General features: G+C 36.1%; 1 protein-coding gene across 4 annotated transcripts in view; it reads right to left on the minus strand.

Annotated features, from left to right (window-relative positions):
* Window positions 1–22,263, minus strand: part of FSTL5 (follistatin like 5) — a 930,680-nt gene that overhangs the window by 607,864 nt on the left and 300,553 nt on the right. For all 4 annotated transcript variants that reach the window (XM_027567276.1, XM_027567275.1, XM_027567274.1 and 1 more), the window contains exon 4: window positions 12,258–12,506. In XM_027567276.1, the coding sequence (XP_027423077.1) occupies window positions 12,258–12,506 (249 nt within the window). The remainder of the gene's footprint in view (window positions 1–12,257; window positions 12,507–22,263) is intronic.

A 22,263-nucleotide genomic window follows, 5' to 3' on the forward strand; every position in this document is an offset into this window, starting at 1 on the left:
TCTAAGCATCCTTCCTGTCTTCTTAATTTGGACCCCATACCCGGGAACAATAAACTGCCAAGAGAAAATAATATATATGTCCATAAATAATGTTTGGATGTAAGGTAACACATATATAAAAATGGAATCATTTAAAAGTTAGATAGGTTTATTTTGACAGAGAATGATTTCAATGTATCTATCAAGTACAGATGTTAATCTAACATAATATGATGAGATTTTTTTGACAATGGGGAAAAATATTGCTAGACATTTATTGAATAACCTAGCCACTCATCTCACCTCAGTTGGCAAAAGTAAGAACTGTGTCATCTTCATCTTTGCATAGTGCCTTTAAAATGGGTCAGCCACAGGATTAGATGATAATAAATGGTCATCAGCAAACTGTCCAAAAAGGGTATTTGCTCATGCAAACCTATCCATACATAGGCATATCTTTTTTCTGTAGATATTTTCATTAATTATTATATGAAGCCTTTTGAAAAACATTTGACACTGTGAGCATTGATAAATTTAACCAAGCAATATGTAATATTGTTCCTTCAATTAATTACACTAAAGTTTAATTAGATTAATCAAATGCTTGTGCATCTTTCTCTATTTTCATTATCCTTTCTTCCTTTCTTCCTTTCTTTAGGAAAAAATTGTTTCAAAAAGTGAGTTAAATGCCAAAAATCCTAGAAACATCCACATTGAGTCAAGCTATATTCCAACATGATTGGGAGCCAGACTGATTAAAACATATAGAATAAAGGAAATGTTTAAATAAAGGCATAAGATAGAAAATGTTTCTTTCAAATAATTTGCTTATCCAAATAAAGCAATTTCATTTGTCAAAGTGCATCTTGGCACAATGAACTGTTCTCGATAACATTGACTCACAGCTTGCCTATGGAATTAATAATAAAATGTTATCTTAAATGTATGTCAAGATAATTGCCCACTATTGTCTATTTTTAAGAGTTATCTGTCAATAGTTCCTTTTTCCTAAATAAAAATATTTTGTGTAATGTTTCCATCCTGGTGGCTACTAATTATCAGAAAGATGGAAAGCCCAAATACTTTGGAAAGGTGTATCTTGGCTAACTAGTCTACACAGATTCAATCACTGCAAGTTTTAACTAAGAGGCACAAATGTATAGCGAATGTTAGCATTAGGAAGTTAACTCAAAATATGTAATGCATTTTCCAGGATGTAGAGATAGTTGAGAATCCATTTTGGTCCAAACATAAGCTGAGCCAAAAGACACTCACTGGGAGAGCTCTGGATACTGGAGTGGGTATGCACAATAAAGCACAGATAATATCATCATATTGCCCCTGAGAGAGGTGAAAATATGGCTTCGGACTCTTCCCTCCAATATAATTCTTTCCCTGGAAAATTAAAATCATGCTTTAATCCAATTCCTTATCTTCTCAGTGCCCACTCTAACAGTTGGATATATCTGCAGAAAAGTGCACAGCCATGAAAGAGTAATCTCACTTTAAATTTATGAGCAATTATATCACAAGAGTTGTCAGCATTACTGGCCATCCTCTGATATCCCCTGGTCTTTTCTCTCTTTTCTTGTTTATTCACAACTTTTTTTCTTTGTTCTGAAATCTCTAAAACTTTCTTCCTTTTCAGTTTTAATTGGTGCTTCACTTCTAATTTCATTAAGAAATTATAAGCAACCAGATGAGACCCACACACTTCTTTAGTATGAAATAAGTCCAGCTACCTGCCCCAGAAAGGGTCTGTTCTTCCGTTCATTCTGGTTAATGGATAAAGAATCCATGTTTTCATGTGTCCTTGTTGCACTGGGTCCTATCCTCTCTAAGTGGTCCAAGGGCTCTACTCTAGCAACCACCCCTCTTCCTCTTGCCCTACAAATTTCCCTCTCCATTTCACTACCCCACTGACATGTCTCCTCAGTCATCATCTGTAGATGGTAGAGACAGAGAAATAGGGAATTTCTGCATGGGTTTCTGATATCTCTGCTCCTCTGTAGAGAAACACTTTTGCAGTGAGCTTCTGTATTTGCATTATCACTTTTGCAGCTCCTATTTCTCCCTTATCAATTCTTAACCAGTCAACCATGGCTTTATTCTTTCCAAATCTGCAGTCATTTACCAATCCTCATTAGCCTTGATCTCAGCCACATGTAATTCAGCTCACCATTCTGGCCTCCACAAAAATCGTTCTTACTTAGCTTCTGTGTAGCTGCACCCTTTAGGTTTTCCTCCTGCATTGCCACTGGCTATGTATTCGTCTCCTCTGTTTTTCTTCACTTTCTGACTGGTTCGAAGCTTGAAGTACAACTAGGTTCTGTCCTCAGTTCTCTTGCTCCCCAATGTGTGCTCATCCATTGTCTATTTTATCCCTACTATAGAGTTGTTTGGTCTTGTAACTTATGATTCTTTTTTTTTGCTAATTGTGGAATGAAATCTTTTTTTTTTAATTTTATTTTATTTTTAAACTTTACATAATTGTATTAGTTTTGCCAAATATCAAAATGAATCCATCACAGGTATACATGTGCTCCCCATCCTGAACCCTCCTCCCTCCCCCTCCCCATACCATCCCTCTGGGTCGTCCCAGTGCACTAGCCCCATGCATCAAGTATCGTGTATCAAACCTGGACTGGCATCTCCTTTCATGATTCTTAAATGTATAGCTAGCCCACTCCAGTACTTTTGCCTGGCAAATCCCATGGATGGAGGAGCCTGGTAGGCTGCAGTCCATGGGGTTGCTAGGAGTCGGACACGACTGAGCAACTTCACTTTCACTTTTCACTTTCATGCATTGGAGAAGGAAATGGCAACCCACTCCAGTGTTCTTGCCTGGAGAATCCCAGGGACAGGGAGGGCTGCCGTCTATGGGGTCGCACAGAGTTGGACACGACTGAAGCGACTTAGGAGCAGCACCAGCAGCAGCAGTGATCTAAAATCTTCCTTGATTGGCTGATTTATAACCAATTGCATGAATGGCATTTTCCCTTGCTGTCTAAAAGGAAATCGAATTTAATTGTCTTTAAATGTGTGTGTGTGTGCATGTGTGTATGTGATTGTACTGCTCATGTATGTTTCCAAATTTGAGTCCCCAGTGTTTTACATTTCAGTAAATGACTTTTCACATTGTTTGTTTGCTTATCTTATTTCTTTAATTTCCATAAATCCTATGTCAAATCCACTACAAATTATTTCAGACAGTCTGATACCTTTAACCACTGGCACTTCTCTCATCTTGATTCAAACCACTATCATCTCTCTCTTGGACCCGTGTGGTAAGGTCCTAACTGACCTCCTAACTTCCACCTTGCTTCTCCATAATAATGAATCCTGGGTATATGCTGAGTTATAGCCAACTCTGTGAGACCATATGGACTGTAGCCTGCTGGGCTCCTCTGTCCCTGGGATTCTCAAGGCAAGAATATGAAGTGGGTTGCCAATTCCTCATACTCATAGGTATCTTCCTGACCCAAAGATAGAACCCACATCTCTAACAGCTCCTACATTGGCAGATAGGTTCTTTCTAATCTAATCTAAAACACTGGACCATTTTATGTCCAATCTTGAAAAATATTTTCTACTTAACTATAGTACAAATGAAACTATTTTACTTATTTTTATATGAATCCACCAATAGTCTTAATTCATTATTCTGTTCTCAATTGCAAATTTTGATTTCGCTCCTTATCAAAATTTTATCTTCCTCCTGGTTCTATCACCTAACAGTAACCAAGGTGTTACCTTCATCCTTAAGTGTTACTCAAATATATTTCCACACATCCACCTGTGTACATTTGAGTCAATGGAATACTATTAAAATAAATGATGCTTATCAAAGGAAGAACTATTTAGTACCTAACATCCTGAATCATTGGAAAGAAACTGTCAAAACAGCAACAGACATTTGAATTTATATATTACCACTTTTATGTTATAGGATTGTGTTAAATTATTATAAATTTTTGAAAATAACTACTGATTTATGGTAGAAATATGCCAAGTGAAAATTTCCATTTAGAAATCTAGTATTACCACAATGTTGTATGTTTAGGCCAATCTGTGGCTGGCTTTTATTTATGTTATTTTTTTGTAAATTTTAATTCTAAAACAGTCTGGAGATGAATACAAGAAATATACAAAATTTATTTATTTATTATTATTTTAAACTTTATTTTGTTGATGTGTAGTTGATTTGCATAGTTGTGTTAATTTTTTCTATTCACCAAAGTAATTCAATTATACACATACATTCTTTTTCATATTTTCTCCATTATGGTTTACTATAGGATATTGAATGACTTTGTTATTTATCCATGATTTATTTATCATTTGATTATTATCTATAATAATAAATTTTAGTTCAGTAGTCTTTCTACACATTGTGACTTCAGTTCAGCCTGGTCTGCTGGTTAAACCCATTCAAAAACTTAGGAATCCATCTGTGAATTCTTTAGCTATGTCAAGAAGACAAAGTACTGACAAAATGTAATCACAACTCATGTCTTGATTTCAAGATGTACGTTTAGAAAAGCATGATACACCCGTAGCGGATTCATGTTGATGTATGGCAAAACCAATACAATATTGTAAAGTAATTAGCCTCCAATTAAAATAAATAAATTTAAATTAAAAAAAAGAAAAAGAACAAAAAGAAAAACATGATACAAACAAAAAGAAATTTATACGTTGATGAGAAAAACATAAGAGGACACATGAAATGTGTCACAGCTGCCTGAACACACAACACTCAGTAAACTAAGTTCTATAACAAACAAGAAGTTGATACATAATTTAGAGCTGGAGGATGTGATATCTTAAGTAAAAATCAAAATGATTAGATTTGCTTATTATTGCATCAAATTAACTTAAGTATTTAATATTCGAGTTGAATAATTTCTTACATTTTGTTTAAGTAAGTAAGTGAAGTCCCTCAGTCATGTCCGACTCTTTGCGACCCCATGGACTGTAGCCTACCAGGCCCCTCTGTCCATGGGATTTTCTATATATGTCTATGTCTATATATGTCTATATATATATGTCCATGGGATATAAATGGAGTGGATTGCCATTTTCTATATATGTCTATGTCTATATATATATATATATATATATATGTCCATGGGATAGACATTTTCTATATATGTCTATGTCTATATATGTCTATATATATATATATATATATATATATGTCCATGGGATATAAATGGAGTGGATTGCCATTTCCTTCTCCAGAGGATCTTCCCGACCATACTTTGTTCAATCAGTATCAAAAGAACAATATGGCTAATTTCTATGCCATTTTCATTGTTCTGGAAAAAGCTAAGTCTTTTTATTCAATGCGATTTTCTCCAAATTTGTTTTTACATAAATCTAGATGTAATCTAGATGTATCTAGATGTATCTAGATGCTAATCACATTCAAACTTCTCATTTTTCCCATTTGGCTTTAAATTTTTATTATTAATAAGCTTTCAAATCTTCTCTGAAATATCTATAGGCACTCTCTTAGAGAGGGTTTTTAAAAGTGAAACATAGATCAGACTAATGGAGAAAAATTTTCAACTGCATTTTATAGAAAATTTTATCCCCAATTACATATGCTGAATGTAATCAATGGAAAGTTTTTCACCATCTGGTTTTTGTAAAGAAATATCAAGAATGAAAAATCAGTTACATTGAAACATAAAAGCTGCAAAAATGTTCTTCACTTTGTAACTTGCAAGAACAGCACATTTAACATTTGAGAATTGTAAAGAAAATAAACACCATAAGTGAAGGTGTTCATGACAGGTAATAACCAATATATTTAAACAGCCACAAGATGGAAGCAAAATTATTTGAACTAATAATATGTTCTCATGGACAGTAGAGTAAAATCACATTTTATTTATCATGTACTTTAAGCACAATAAGCCTATAGTAAGTCAGTGAGAAAGATGACTGGATCGATTTTCAATTACAATCAAGAAACTGATAAATATGTTTCTAAACTTGAGATAGTTATTTTTTTTTCTTTAAGTAGTCTTATCTACAATTGGGAAACATTATGATCAATTTGTCTATCATATTATGATCTGGCAAATTTGGATCTGTAATAACTTGACCAGAGGCTTTTTATGCAACACTATAACCCAACATAAATCTAAAAGAAAATATGTGTGGCTTTCTAGATTCCAGTGTGAAAATGTATTGCAATCAAATGTTAACAGTTGTTGAAGTTTCAGTCTTAAACATAGTTATTATCTCTTATTGAGTTCTTCTATTGCCCAAGAACTGTGTTAAATGCATTATTTAATCCTTACAAATACCACAGTGAGAAATATTGATCCTCAATAATGTAAAGTGTTCAAATACAAATTACTATAGAAAGTAAATTTTTAAAAAACAAAGAGAAGTAAGCTATTATAGTATTATAGACTCAAATAGAAATGTTTGAAGTATATGTGTACTAAAAGAGAACCCAGAATCCTTGATCCCTGCCTTAACTTACTGTGTGAATGTTGGCAGCCATTTTTAAAATCTTAGGTTTTGTGCCTTCTGGTTTGTTATTAAAATGCATTAATAATCTAATAGCTGTGAAAGTGTTTTGACACAATACCTGATATTTCTCATTTCTCACTGATAATATTTTAATACATTTGTTGGGTGGTCCTAATATTTAAATCCCACTCTTTTGGAGCAGTTTTCATGTTTATGTAAAATCTATCACATATCTATTATCTATGAGTGGAAGATAAACACATACAATGTTTAATGTTTACAAAATCCTTTACAGAGCTTTCAAAAATGAGAGGAGAAAAAGTATAATTTTATTAACAAATAGTGAATTTAAGAGTATACACCTTAATTTCCTTATGATTCCTTATGATTCCTAATATATGTTATATATTGGCTTATGCATAGGATTCTGCAGTTCACAGTTTAATTAAGGAGGAGAGTGACAAAAATTATATTCTTAACATTGATTAAAGTTCAATGCAAAATAGGAAGCTCAACTGATTCTGTAATCAAATCAGAAAATTTTAATATACACCAACTGAAATTCAGGGGATTAATAAAATTAGTTTTGAGGTTGTGGGGACAGGATGCATTCAGAGGAATTGAAACTTCTGAGTGTCAGTATTTTGTCCAAGTTATTAATTTCACTACCAATCTGTAATTTCATTTGGCTAATACTGACTAAAAGCAAAGCAGAACAGAACAGAGCAAACAAGCCAACATCTGGGTACTCTTTTTCAAAAGTTGATATATTCATCAACAATTATTTTACAAGAAATGACATACAAGCCTGTTTCAATTTAAAACAAAACCTTTACACAGATTCCCTATCCCTCCCTCCAAAAAAGGAAATCTAAAAGCCCACGTATATTAGCACAAGACATGTACTTATATATTTTAAAATATCGTTGGCAACCTAGTTTTCTAGCCTCAGTTCTCTAAACTCTGCCTTAAAAAATAATAATAATCAGGTAAGAGAATCGACCGATTAATCAGTTAGCCAAATGAAATGTGAATGTCTCTCTAGATTATACCAAAGAAAAAGACACCATGTCAGATTTCATTCAAATCGTGCACACAGAGGTATAAAAAAGCATATTTCCCAAGATGTTATTGTTTGTGATGCACATTTAAGTGCACAGAACATTTGCCTTTATGGCAGTTTTATTCTCAGAGAGTAAATGGCAAAAGAGTTTCTGTTCAATTGATTTTCTCATAAAAGGTTAATTCCGTACTCTTCTTAGCATAGGTTATATCTTGAGTTTCTTATTCCAGTTTACCACTATATTCTGAGTGTGTAAATTCTGCTTAGTATGCCAGACTGATCTGGTATTGAAGTGAGAGGAGTTTTTGTTATGTGTTCAGTTCAGTCGCTCAGTCGTGTCCAACTCTTTGCGACCCCATGAATTGCAGCACGCCAGGCCTCCCTGTCCATCATCAATTCCCAGAGTTCACCCAAACCCACGTCCATCGAGTCCGGTGATGCCATCCAGCCATCTCATCCTCTGTCATCCCCTTCTCCTCCTGCCCCCAATCCCTCCCAGCATTAGAGTCTGTTCCAATGAGTCAATTCTTTGCATGAGGTGGCCAAAGTATTGGAGTTTCAGCTTTAGCATCATTCCTTCCAAAGAACACCCAGGGCTGATCACCTTTAGAATGGACTGGTTGGATATCGTTTTAGTCCATGGGACTCTCAAGAGTCTTCTCCAACACCACAGTTCTGTGTAGACATGTGTATTGCAGCAGTTAGAAAGCCATTTGGGTGTGAGGGATGGGAAATTAAGGCAAAACTCTCATGAAAATTATTACGTTCAGTTCAATCCCTCAGGCGTGTCCAACTCTTTGCCACCCCATGAATTGCAGCACGCCAGGCCTCCCAGTCCTTCACCATCTCCCGGAGTTCACTCAGACTCACGTATATCAAGTCAGTGATGCCATCCAGCCATCTCATCCTCTGTCGTCCCCTTTTCCTCCTGCCCCCAATCCTTCCCAGCATCAGAGTCTTTTCCAATGAGTCAACTCTTCGCATGAGGTGGCCAAAGTACTGGAGTTTCAGCTTTAGCATCATTCCTTCCAAAGAACACCCAGGGCTGATCTCCTTTAGAATGGACTGGTTGGATCTCCTTGCAGTCCAAGGGACTCTTCAAGAGTCTTCTCCAACACCACAGTTCAAAAGCATCAATTCTTCGGTGCCCAGCTTTCTTCACAGACCAACTCTCACATCCATACATGACTACTGGAAAACCATAGCCTTGACTAGATGGACCTTTATTGGCAAAGTAATGTCTCTGCTTTTGAATATGCTATCTAGGTTGGTCATAACTTTCCTTCCAAGGAATAAGTGTCTTTTAATTTCATGGCTGCAGTCTCCATGTGCAGTGATTTTGGAGCCCCCAAAATAAAGTCTGACACTGTTTCCACTGTTTCCCCATCTATTTCCCACGAAGTGATGGGACTAGATGCCACGATCTTCATTTTCTGAACGTTGAGCTTTAAGCCAACTTTTTCACTCTCGTCTTTCTCTTTCATCAAGAGGTTTTTTTAGTTCGTCTTTACTTTCTGCCATAAGGGTGGTGTCATCTGTATATCTGAGGTTATTGATATTTCTCCCAGAAAACTTGATTCCAGCTTGTGCTTCATCCAGCCCAGGGTTCCTCATGATGTACTCTGCATAGAAGTTAAATAAGCAGGGTGACAGTATACAGCCTTGACATACTCCTTTTCCTATTTGGAACCAGTCTGTTGTCCCATGTCCAGCTCTAACTATTGCTTCCTGACCTGCATATAGGTTTCTCAAGAGGCAGGTCAGGTGGTCTGGTATTCCCATCTCTTTCAGAATTTTCCACAGCTTACTGTGATCCACACAGTCAAAGGCTTTGGCATAGTCAATAAACCAGAAATAGATGTTTTTCTAGAACTGTCTTACTTTTCCATGATCCATCGGATGCTGGTAATTTGATCTCTGGTTCCTCTGCCTTTTCTAAAACCAGCTTGAACATCTGGAAGTTCATGGTTCATGTATTGCTGAAGCCTGGCTTGGAGAATTTTGAACATTAGTTTACTAGCATGTGAGATGAATGCAATTGTGCAGTAGTTTGAGCATTGCTTGGCATTTCCTTTCTTTGGGATTGAAATGAAAACTGACCTTTTCCAGTCCTGTGGCCACTGCTGAGTTTTCCAAATTTGCTGGCATATTGAGTGCAGTACTTTAACAGCATCATCTTTCAGGATTTGAAATAGCTCAACTGGAATTCCATCACCTCCACTAGCTTTGTTCGTAGTGATGCTTTCTAAGGCCCACTTGACTTCACATTCCAGGATGTCTGGCTCTAGGTGAGTGATTATACCATCAGGATTATCTGGGTTGTGAAGATCTTTTTTGTACAGTTCTTCTGTGTATTCTTGCCACCTCTTCTTAATATCTTCTGCTTCTTTTAGGTCCATACCATTTCTGTCCTTTATCGAGCCCATCTTTGCATGAAATGTTCCCTAGGTATCTCTAATTTTCTTGAAGAGATCTCTAGTTTTTCCCATTCTGTTGTGTTCCTCTATGTATTTGCATTGATCACTGAGGAAGGCTTTCTTATCTCTTTTTGCTATTCTTTGGAACTCTGCATTCAGATGCTTATATCTTTCCTTTTCTCCTTTGCTTTTCACTTCTCTTCTTTCACAGCTATTTGTAAGGCCTCCCCAGACAGCCATTTTGCTTTTTTGCATTTCTTTTCCATGGGGATGGTCTTGATCCCTGTCTCTTGTGCAATGTCACGAACCTCAGTCCATAGTTCATCAGGCACTCTATCTATCAGATCTAGTCCCTTAAATCTATTTCTCACTGTTACCTGGAGTAACAGGCAAACTTGGCCTTGGAATACGGAATGAAGCAGAACAAAGGCTAATAGAGTTTTGCCAAGAGAATGCACTGGTCATAGCAAACACCCTCTTCCAACAACACAAGAGAAGACTCTACACATGGACATCACCAGATGGTCAACACCGAAATCAGATTGATTATATTCTTTGAAACCAAATATGGAGAAGCTCTATACAGTCAGCAAAAACAAGACCGGGAGCTGACTGTGGCTCAGATCATGAGCTCCTTATTGCCAAATTCAGACTTAAATTGATGAAAGTAGGGTAAACCACTAGATCATTCAGGTATGACCTAAATCAAATCCCTTATACAGTGGAAGTGAAGCAATCATAGATCAAATAAATATGCTTAGTATAAGTCTAAAGAACAAAAGCTTTTCAAACCATTGTTTAACATTCCTGGTAATATCCAGTTCATTTATTTCCATGTTGATTTACATATTGAGTAGTAGTATGCCTAAGCTTCCAGTAATAAAGCAGAATGTTAAATATAGCAGATTTTTTTTCTCACCTCATGATATTTAATTTCATTTGTTTCCATATTATCAATTGCTGGTTGTCAGTTAGACAAAACTTCAGTGTTAGAATGATTCTAAGTTAACTTAATTGCATATTATTTACACAGCTCTGTATCATGTGTCTGTGGAATACTAAAATTTTCACTTTCATTTCAATTCAAACTGACAGAAAAAAAACTATTTTATGAAGATTAAAGCAAAATATTAATATCATTCATTTTAGCTCTCTATAAAATAGATTAGATATTCTTTCTGTAAAAGAAGATAATCTATCTTCAATTGTGTATTCAAAATGCAAAGAGTTCACTTTGGTAAAGAAACTATTCTTACAATTTATCTCATTTATATGAAAGGACTTCTAGTAGCACAATGACAACAGACCCTTCCATCTTAATGCATTTGAATATTTATTCAATGAAGTTTGAAAAGAAAAAAACGTGTCAATGGGTACATGAGCAACATTGTGTGATACTGTAAATTTAAGCTAATAATTAAATAATCATGCAAGCTTTTAAGTGTAAAATTACTTTGGCAGCACTCTGAGAGTTTGGGAAGTGGAACCCATTTAAGATTAGAAATCAAATTGATCACTAACCTTTTTGAATGATGAAAGTTCTATATACTTAACATTTCAAAATTTCAGTCTGGGTTACAGCTATTAATAAATAAATATTCTTTCTAGTATAAATAAATAAGAAATATATTTATAAATAAAAGAAAGGCATTAAAGATATTTAATGATTTATCTAGCATGTTAAAATAATTTGTCAAATTACTAATTCAGCAGTACTTTTCCATAAATAGTTCCCAATGATTTTTAGTACCATGGAAGTAAATACTGCTAACTTTTAATTTTAAATTATTGTCATCTCAGATTTACTAATTGGGTTTAGTGTGAGTTCTTCATAGCTATTTCAGTGGGCATTTACCAGTTCTGTGTAATTTGAATTAGGTGGTGCATACTGTAGGCATCGTTTTTAATCAGGAAGAAATGAGATGTTATCACAGGATGGCTTGGCACTCACTCTTCTCTCAGTTTCACTCCAGGTGCATTTCACTGCATGGAATTGGCTTGTTGACTGAATTGGCCACTCTGTGTCCCTAAGAAAACTGCCATGATTGGCAAGCCATATGGTGCAATGCTGTAAGCTATATTAAATTTTGAGTCATATTTTGGCCAGCTTTGTTCTCATAACAGATTCAGAATTGTATCCATACAAATTTCTATTCACTTACTAATCACAAGTGTCTTTAAGCCCATATTTCTCTCTTTTATTTAGAGACTTTCAGTAGTGATGCTAGAGTTTAAATTTAAGGGCGCTAGTAAAGAAGAAGGAAGAAATAGAGAAAGGTGGCACTTTAGGCCCACCCTGCATTTACCTTTGAAGAAGCAGTCTTCATTGTGGACAATGGTAATCTTGTGTTTCTTCAAGCAAGCAGCTCTGTGTACCTCACAGTGGTTTTCATAGAATTCCCCATCAGATCCACACACAGGTTTGTAGTGCCGGTTGCAATGGTCCATACAGGCACATTCGGCCTGCCCTGTCTCTCTGCTGAGAACACAGTGCCTTCCCAAACCACAGTATTTGTTTTCACAAGATCCCAAAGAGCCATCCTGAATCAGGATCCCTGTAGACAAAAAAAAAAAAAAAAGAGATAAAATCACTTGGATTTATAGATTGATGTATCCAAATAATATGCTGATATCAAAGTTTCAAGGGATTAGGAAAAAATAAGTCTAAGAGAAATACAATATAATCAGGGTTCAGTTGTTCTTAGGAGAAGGGATTTTTATCAGAACCAGACTTTAAAAAAAAAAAAAAAAACCTTTGACATTGTCCCCTTCTTTCACTTTCTCTTTGAGCTCTTACCTCCATACTCAATGAGTATTACAGTCCATAAGGACAAGGGCTCTAAATTTAAACTGCGGAACTCAAATTTTCTGCCAATTATTAGCTTTATGCCCTTGGAAAAATTACTTCCCTGTGCTAAATTATCCCATCCATAATGCGAGGTTGATAGTATAGACCATCTCCTAGAGTGTACTAAGCAGTACATGTACTGATCCACAGGATACACAGTCCTGGCATACAGGAAATATTTAACAAATGCCAACGTTTACATTAGCAGAATTCTGCTGGGAGAAAGGAAACGTATGTATGTAAAGTGGGAAACAGGAGAGAATAGAAATGAGAAAAAGTGTCTTGAAAACTTTTTGGGTTCTAACATCTGATCCTTTCTTGTTTTGACCTTTGCCACTTGGCAATCACTGATGCATTTCATGACTAAAGGAATAAATCATGAAGAATTTTATTATGTTGTTACTTGTTTAATCTAACACTCTACATATGCCTCAAAAACATAGGAGAATCTAGCAGTCTTGCAGTAAAACCAAACCAAGTAATTTCATTCTTGGGCTTTTATAGGTAAATCTAAGAACATTATGTGACTGAAAAAAAAAAGTAAAGTGTACATATATGTCTATGTATCTATCTATTTAAAAATGTATATAGAGAAAAATATATATTAAGGAATAATATATATTCACATATATACATATGTGTTAATGTGTGTAGATATATTTATCACTGCTGACACAGACATGGCAAAAAAATAAAGTTTTGGGAGGTTGTAAACCCTGTGACTCAATGGGAAAGTATCTGCCTGCAATTAAGGAGATGTGATTTCAATTCCTGGATCAGGAACATCCTCTGGAGGAGGAAATGGCAAACCACTCCAGTATTCTTGCCTGGAGAAATCCAATGAACAGAGGAGTCTGGGAGTCTACACTCCATGGAACCATACCTTGATTGGGTACCTAACACATCTATAATTTGGTTTCCTCATCTGAACAATGGGGATTATAGTATATCCTCAAAGGGTTATCAAGATTAAAAGGCTTGTGAGGGAGAGATCAAGATAGCAGATTAGGAGGCACCTGGGCTCACCATCCACCACAAACACATCAAACTAAATATACATTGGAAAGACTCTTGCTGAAATCTACCTGGGACTAGCAGAAGAACTCTTCTACACCAAGGCTATAAACAAAGAGCCACAAAGCATCTGATAGGAAGGAAGGAGCAGGGATCAGTCATGAACCCACATCCCTATCTGAGAATACAGAAGAAGAATGGATATCACAGGTTTGGGGAATTCTCCCTGGGGAGCAAGGGATTCAAGCTACATATTAGGTACCCCAGCACAGGAGTCCAACAGGAGGTTAGCTCTCTTAGCTTGTTTGAAAACCAGTGGGGGTTACCAGAGGGCTGTCAGAAACTAAGACTCCCCACTTAAGGAATATACATACAGACTTACTCCTGGTTACATGGAGGCCGCAGATTGAAACTCCCTGAGGTTCTGGTCAGCCTGCCAAGACTTCTCCTGCCCATTCCCAGGCTGCATAGCCTCCTGCTCTAGCCCATCTTGTTCCTATTCCCCACTAAGCAATGAAAGTGCAAACATTTGGAAGGAAATGATCCAGTTCAGACTCCAGCCCTGCCTCTGACCAGTGTGAAAGCAGTCACTGCCAGCTCATGAGTCTCATGCCAGCCTATGCATACTTGAGAGGGGACAGGGGCAGTTCAGTGGTGTGGCACCACCTTTGCAACACCAAGCCAGCATTTAAAAAATGTGCATCCCTGGGAAAAAGTGAAGTCAACACAGAAGTGCAACCCCAAGCACTCAGGTGCTGATCATATTCCAAATCAAAGTGGACCCAGGAGAAACCAGATCCCTCAGAGCTCCTGTTTTAGTCTGTTGGGTCCCAACATTGCCCCAGTCAGGACAGTAACAGTTATAGAGTAAAGAAGATGCCTTGACTTGCATCTGCGTCTGGTTTTGGCTCACCAAATTCAGCCCTAGGCTATTTGATGTACTTATGGCTGAAAACTTTCTGAACCTGAGGAAAAAAACAGGTGTCCAGATCAGGAAGCACAAGGGGGTCAAAACAAGATGAACCCCAAAATACCCACAGAGATATGTCATAAATGGCAAAGAGAAAAGCAAGGAGTCACAGAGAAGGGGAGCCTCATAAGGTTATCAGCTCATATCTCTGCAGAAACTTTTCAGGCAAGAATGGAATGGCATATATTCCAAGTGGTGAAAGGAAAAACCTGTAACCCAAGATGCTCTACCCAGCAAGGTTATCATTCAGAATTGAAGGGGAGGTAAAGAACCTTTTAGACATGCAAATGCTAAAAGAATTGATCAGTATTAAACTGACCTTACAAGAAGTATTGAAGTCTCATTTAAGTGAAAAAGAAAAGGCAATAAGAAATGATAGGGTGGTAAAATCCCCAGTAGAAAAGTCAAGTACATAGTAAAGGCTGTGGATCCAGCACTTAAATAACGTAGTATAAAAGTTAAAGGACCAAAGTTATAAAATCAACTATAGCTAAACAAGAAACAGTTAGGGATAGGCATTAAGAAGTAAAATATGAACTCAAAAAGTATAATATGTATGTAGGGAATAAAAAATATAGATGTTTAAGAACATATTTGTATTTAAATGACTATCAGGGTAAATCAAGTAGATATAGTTATATGTCAACATATATGAGCTTTATGGTAATCACAAAACAAAACCTACAATAAATACACACAAAAATAAATATACAAAAACTAGACAGAATAGAACACAAATATAACACTGAGGAAAAACATCAAACAACAGAGACGAGACAAAGGAAAAAAAGGAACTAAAGCAAAAGCAAAATTCAGAAAATAAATAACAAAATAACAGTAATTACATGCATATCAATAATCACTTTAAATGTCAATAGACTAAATGATCCAATCAAAATATAAAGGAGAGAAGGTTGAGTTAAAAAAAAGGACAACAGCAGCAAAAACAAGACCCATCTATGCTGCTTACAGGATAATCAATTTAGAGCTAAAGACACAAAAATACTGAAAGTGAGGTATGGAAAAATATATTCCATGGAAATGGAAACAAAAATATGCTGGATAAGCTTTCTATTTTAAAGTGGACTTTAAAACAAAGCTTATAATAAAAGACAAAAAAAGACATATAAGGATAAAGGAATCAATACAATAAAAAAGTATAGCATTTTAAAATATAAATTCAACTATGAGTGCTTAAATATATAAAGTAGCAATAAACAGGAATAAAGGAAAATTGACAACAATAAAATAATTATAGGGGACTTTATATTTCATCAATCTTTTATCAATGGACAGATCATCCAGACAGAAAATTAATAAGAAAACAATGACATTCAGTTCAGTCACTTAGTCCTGTTTGACTCTTTGAGACCCCATGAACCACAGTACGACAGGCCTCCCTGTCCATCACTAACTCCTGGAGTTCACCCAAATTTGAGTCCATTAAGTCCGTGATGCCATCCAACCATCTCATCCTTTGTCATCCCCTTCTCCTCTTGCCCTCAATCTTTCCTAGCATCAGGGTCTTTGCAAATGAGTCAGGTCTTCGCATCATGTGGCCAAAGTAATGGAGTTTCAGCCTCAACATCAGTCTTTCCAATGAACATGCAGGACTGATCTCCTTTAGGATAGACTGGTTGGATCTCCTTGCAGTCCAAGGGACTGTCAAGAGTCTTCTCCAACACCACAGTTCAAAAACATCAGTTCTTCAGCGCTCAGCTTTCTTTATAGTTCAACTCCACATCCATACATGAATACTGGAAAAACCATAGCCTTGACTACACAGACCTTTGTTGACAAAGTAATGTCTCTGCTTTTTAATATGCTGTAGGTTGGTCATAACTTTCCTTAAGGAGTAAGACACATTACAAGAGTTGGAATACATATAATATGACATTATATTTAAAAACAGCATCATCAGAGTAAATTAGATAATACTTTGATATAAATAAATATGAAAATATAAATTTCACAATGCTGTGCACCTGAAACTAATATAACATTGCAAATCAAGTACATTTCATTTTTTTTCTCATTTTTTTATTTTATATATATATTTTTTCTTTAATAGAAAATTATTTAATTAGTATACATGTGTTCCCCATCCTGAACCCTCCTCCCTCCTCCCTCCCCACACCATCCCTCTGGGTCGTCCCAGTGCACCAGCCCCAAGCATCCAGCATCGTGCATTGAACCTGGACTGGCATCTCGTTTCCTACATGACGTTTCACATGTTTCAATGCCATTCTCCCAAATCTTCCCACCCTCTCCCTCTCCCACAGAGTCCATAAGACTGTTCTATACATCAGTGTTAACTTTACAATATTGTATTGGTTTTGCCATATATCAAAATGAATCCGCCACAGGTATACATGTGTTCCCCATCCTGAAACCTCTTCCCTCCTCCCTCCCCATACCATCCCTCTGGGTTGTCCCAGTGCACCAGCCCCAAGCATCCAGTATCATGCATCGAACCTGGACTGGTGACTTGTTTCATATATGATATTATACATGTTACAATGTCATTCTGGAAATAGAGCTGCCTTATGATACAGCAATCCCACTGCTGGGCATACACACTGAGGAAACCAGAATTGAAAGAGACACGTGTACCCCAATGTTCATCGCAGCACTGTTTATAATAGCCAGGACATGGAGGCAACCTAGATGTCCATCAGCAGATGAATGGATAAGAAAGCTGTGGTACATATACACAATGGAGTATCACTCAGCCATTAAAAAGAATACATTTGAATCCTCTTTCACTTTCATTAAGAGGCTCCTCAGTTCTTTATCAGCAGATGAATGGATAAGAGAGTACATTTCATTTGAAAAAGGTCTAGGCACATGTAAAACTCCCTTTAAAAGTTAGTTAATTTACTAGTTTTAAAAAACTAATATTCACAAGAACAGATACACAACTAAGCATTTAAATCATTAATTTATTAGTTTTTATAAATAAAAGCTTGAAGTACTTTTATTTTCATAATACAAGTAATTGCAAATGGAATTTAGAAAAAATTGAAATTAAAAAAGGACCAAAACTATCAGAAGTATAATTTAAGAAATAATTTATATTTTTGATACCAGTGTAAATTGAAGCAAATCTTCTTGAAAGAAACTTTATATTAATTATACTCTAATACCATATTAAATTTTTTTGATAAAATATTCAAAGACATTTATAACAAAAGATAAGAAAAAAAGAATTGATTGAACCAAGCTTTCCAATATAATATTATTTTAACTAACTGATGGCTCTGAAATATTTAGTATATTTTGGAAAATAAATTTAAAGTCATACTTCTTGAAGTTTGGCATCGTGTAATGACCTAGAGAAGTTTCATAGAATAGACCAAACCTTGAGTTTAGAGTTTCTGACTAAATAGATATGGAATTGAACCCCAAATTTATATTTCTAATTTTCCAGGTTATGATAATTCTGTTTCTGTGATCAAATTTTTGGGTCTTTGACTTAATGAAATCGTACTTGCTAGATAAAATAAATAAAAACAGAAAGACTAAGAAAACACTTATGCTCTTAAGTTTAAAAATGGGAAGTTTAAGTTTATGTCATTATTGTTGTTGATGTTCAGTCTCTAAGTCGTGTCTCACTTTTTGCAATCGCATGGCCTGTAGCATGCCAAGCTCTTCTCTCCTCCTCTGTCTCCTGGAGTTTGCTCAAATTCATGTTCATTGAGTCAGTGATGCTATCTAATAATCTCATCCTCTGTCACTACTTTCCACTTTTGCCTTCAATCTTTTCCAGTATCAGGGTCTTTTCCAATAAGTTGGCTCTTTGCACCAGGTGGCCAAATTATTGGAGCTCTGGCTTCAGCATCAGTCCTTCTAATGAATACTGAGGGCTAATTTCCTTTAGGATTGACTTGTTTGATCTCCTTCCTGTCCAAAAGACTCTTGAGAATCTTCTCTAATTTGGCATCATTAATACTTCAGCACTCAGCCTTCTTTATGGCCCAACTCTCACATCTGTACATGACTACTGGAAAAACTATAGCTTTGACTATATGGGACTTTGCTGGCAAAGTGATGTCTCTGTTTTTTAATACCGTCTCTAGGTTTTTCATAGCTTTTCTTCCAAGGAGCAAGTATCCTTTTAATTTCATAGATGCAGTCACTGTCCACAATGATTTTGGAGCCAAAGAAAATAAAATCTGTCACTGCATCCACATTTTCCAGTTCTATTTGCCAAGAAGCGATGGGACCAGATTTCATGATCTTAGTTTTTTGAATGTTGAGTTTCAAACCAGAATTTTCACTCTCCTCTTTGACCCTCATCAAGAGACTCTTTAGTTCCTCTTTCCTTTCTGCCATTAGAGTGGTATAATCTGCATATTTGAGGTAGCTGATATTTCTCCCAGCAATCTTTATACCAGCTCATGATTCATCCAGCCCAGCATTTTGCATGATATATTCTGGATATAAATTAAATAAACTGAGTGACAATATACAGCCTTGTCTTACTCCTTTCCCAATTTTAAAGCATTTAGTTTTTTTCTATTCTGTTACTTCTTGACCCACATACAGATTTGTCAGGACACAGTAGTCAGGTACTCTCCTCTCTAAGAATTTTCCACAGTTTATTGTGATCCACACAGTTAAGGAGTTTAACATAATAAAAAAAAAAAAATAGAAGTAGATGTTTTTCTGGAATTACCTTGCTTTCTCCAAGATTGAGTGAACATTGACAATCTGCTCTCTGGTACCTCTAACTCTTTGAAACCCAGCTTGTGCATAGGGAATTTTTCACTTCATGACTGCTGAAGCCTAGCTTGAAGAATTTTGATCATAATGTTGCTAATATGAGAAATGAGCACAATTGTGGAGTAGTTTGAGCATTCTTTGACATTGCTCTTCTTTGGGATTGGAATGAAAACTGCCCTTTTTTTAGTCCTGAGGCCACTGCTGACTTTTCCAAAATTGCTGGCATATTGAGTGCAACACTTTAACAGCATCAGCTTTTAAAATTTTAAATAGCTCAACTGGAATTCTATCAACTTCACTAGCTTTGTTCATAGTAATGCTTCCTAAGACCCACTTGACTTCACACTCCACAATGTCCAGCTTAGGTGTCTGACCAAATCATCATGGTTATCCTGGTCATTAAAACTTTTCTTGTATAGATCTTCTGTGTATTCTTCCCACCTCTTCTTAATCTCTTCTGCCTCTGTTAGTTAGTTCAGTCACTCAGTCATGTCCAACTCTTTGCGACCCCATGAATCACAGCACACCAGGCCTCCCTGTCCATCGCCAACTTCCAGAGTTCACTAAAACTCACATCCATCAAGTCGGTGATGCCATCCAGCCATCTCATCCTCTGTCGTCCCCTTCTCCTCCTGTCCCCAATCCCTCCCAGCATCAGAGTCTTTTCCAATGAGGCAACTCTTCGCATGAGGTGGCCAAAGTACTGGAGTTTCAGCTTTAGCATCATTCCTTCCAAAGAAATCCCAGGGCTGATCTCCTTCAGAATGGACTGGTTGGATCTCCTTGCAGTCCAAGGGACTCTCAAGAGTCTTCTCCAACACCACAGTTCAAAAGCATCAATTCTTCAGCGTTCAGCTTTCTTCACAGTCCAACTCTCACATCCATACATGACCACAGGAAAAACCATAGCCTTGACTAGATGGACCTTTGTTGGCAAAGTAATGTCTCTGCTTTTCAATATGCTATCTAGGTTGGTCATAACTTTCCTTCCAAGGAAGGAATGCAGATGCAATCTGCAATCACCATCTGCAGTGATTTTGGAGCCCAGAAAAATAAAGTCTGACACTGTTTCCACTGTTTCCGCATCTATTTCCCATGAAGTGATGGGACCGGATGCCATGATCTTCATTTTCTGAATGTTGAGCTTTAAGCCAACTTTTTCACTCTCCTCTTTCACTTTCATCAAGAGGCTTTTGAGTTCCTCTTTACTCTCTGCCATAAGGATGGTGTCATCTGCATATCTGAGGCTATTAATATTTCTCCCGGCAATCTTGATTCCAGCTTGTGCTTCTTCCAGCCCAGCATTTCTCATGATGTACTCTGCATAGAAGTTAAATAAGCAGAGTGACAATATACAGCCTTGACGTACTCCTTTTCCTATTTGGAACCAGTCTGTTGTTCCATGTCCAGTTCTAACTGTTGCTTCCTCTGCTTCTGTTAAGTCCTTACAATTTCTGTGTTTATTGCATGAAATGTTCCCTGATATCTCCAATTTTCTTGAAGACATCTCTAGTCTTTTCCATTCTATTTTTCTCTATTTCTTTGCACCGTTCATTTAAGAACATCGTATCTCTCCCTCCTATTCTCTGGAACTCTGCATTCACTTGGCTATATCTTTCCCTTTCACTCTTGCCTTTGATTCTCTTCTTTCTTCAGCTATTTGTAAAGCCTCCTCAGACAACCACTTTGCATTCTTTTATTTCTTTTTCTTTGGGATGGCTTTGGTCATGATTAAAACCAGATAAAATCAGATGATAAAATTAACACAATTAATTAGGTAATTGGATATGCTGCTGCTGCTAAGTCGCTTCAGTCGTGTCCAACTCTGTGCGACCCCATAGACGGCAGCCCACCAGGCTCCCACATCTCTGGGATTTTCCAGGCAAGAACACTGAAGTGGGTTGCCATTTCCTTCTCCAAATTGGATATAATATTGGCCAAATTTTTCTAATTTTACATAATTGTTTTTTTTATTGTTCAATGTAACACATTAAAAAAAGAAAACCTATAGATGTATCAAACAATTGTAAAATAATGAGCAATTTCATGTTTGAAAATTTTTACCTTATACTCCTACTGGTACTTAGGCCTATTGTCAAGCTTTTAGGGTCCAAATGGGGTTGTCATTATAACACAGGTATTTGACTCATGTAGTTGTATTTTTGTAGTTTTACAACTTATATTTTCTTTATTTATTTACCATCTTACTAACAATTTATTTTTTTTTGCTATGAAATAATTTATAATTTACCAGTAAAAAGTTGTGTTTAAAAAATATCTAAAATTAAGTTTAAAGTCAATAGGGTCAAGATATTATTTTGCATTTTGGTCACAAACTGAGGTGACTATCCAACCAGTACAGTTTCTAAAGAAGAAGGAATGCTCTGCTATAAATGAGGTCATTTATGATTTATTTAGGTCAATGAGTCTCTTTCCTTGATTCTCCCTCTTCAATTTTTCCTTTTTGTCTATACTCCAGTTCAGAGATTTGTATTAGAATGGCCAATAGACCATTTTCTAGAAGTTAATGAACTGCCTTACACTAGCTAGAAGCTGTGTGTTGCATATAGCTCTTACAATTAAAGGAAATTTAATTAATTCATAGGCAATTCAAAAGAAAGCTCACATTATGTAAATGAATAGCTAGAACATATCCTTTCTGACAGTAATTATCCATGACTAATGCTGAACTTAAGTATCAGCTGAGATTAAATCAATTTAATCTGATCAACATGTCAAAGATTTCTTTTAAGTA

Source organism: Bos indicus x Bos taurus, chromosome 17 (genome assembly GCF_003369695.1).
Source record: "Bos indicus x Bos taurus breed Angus x Brahman F1 hybrid chromosome 17, Bos_hybrid_MaternalHap_v2.0, whole genome shotgun sequence".
Classification (NCBI taxonomy): Eukaryota; Metazoa; Chordata; class Mammalia; order Artiodactyla; family Bovidae; genus Bos; species Bos indicus x Bos taurus.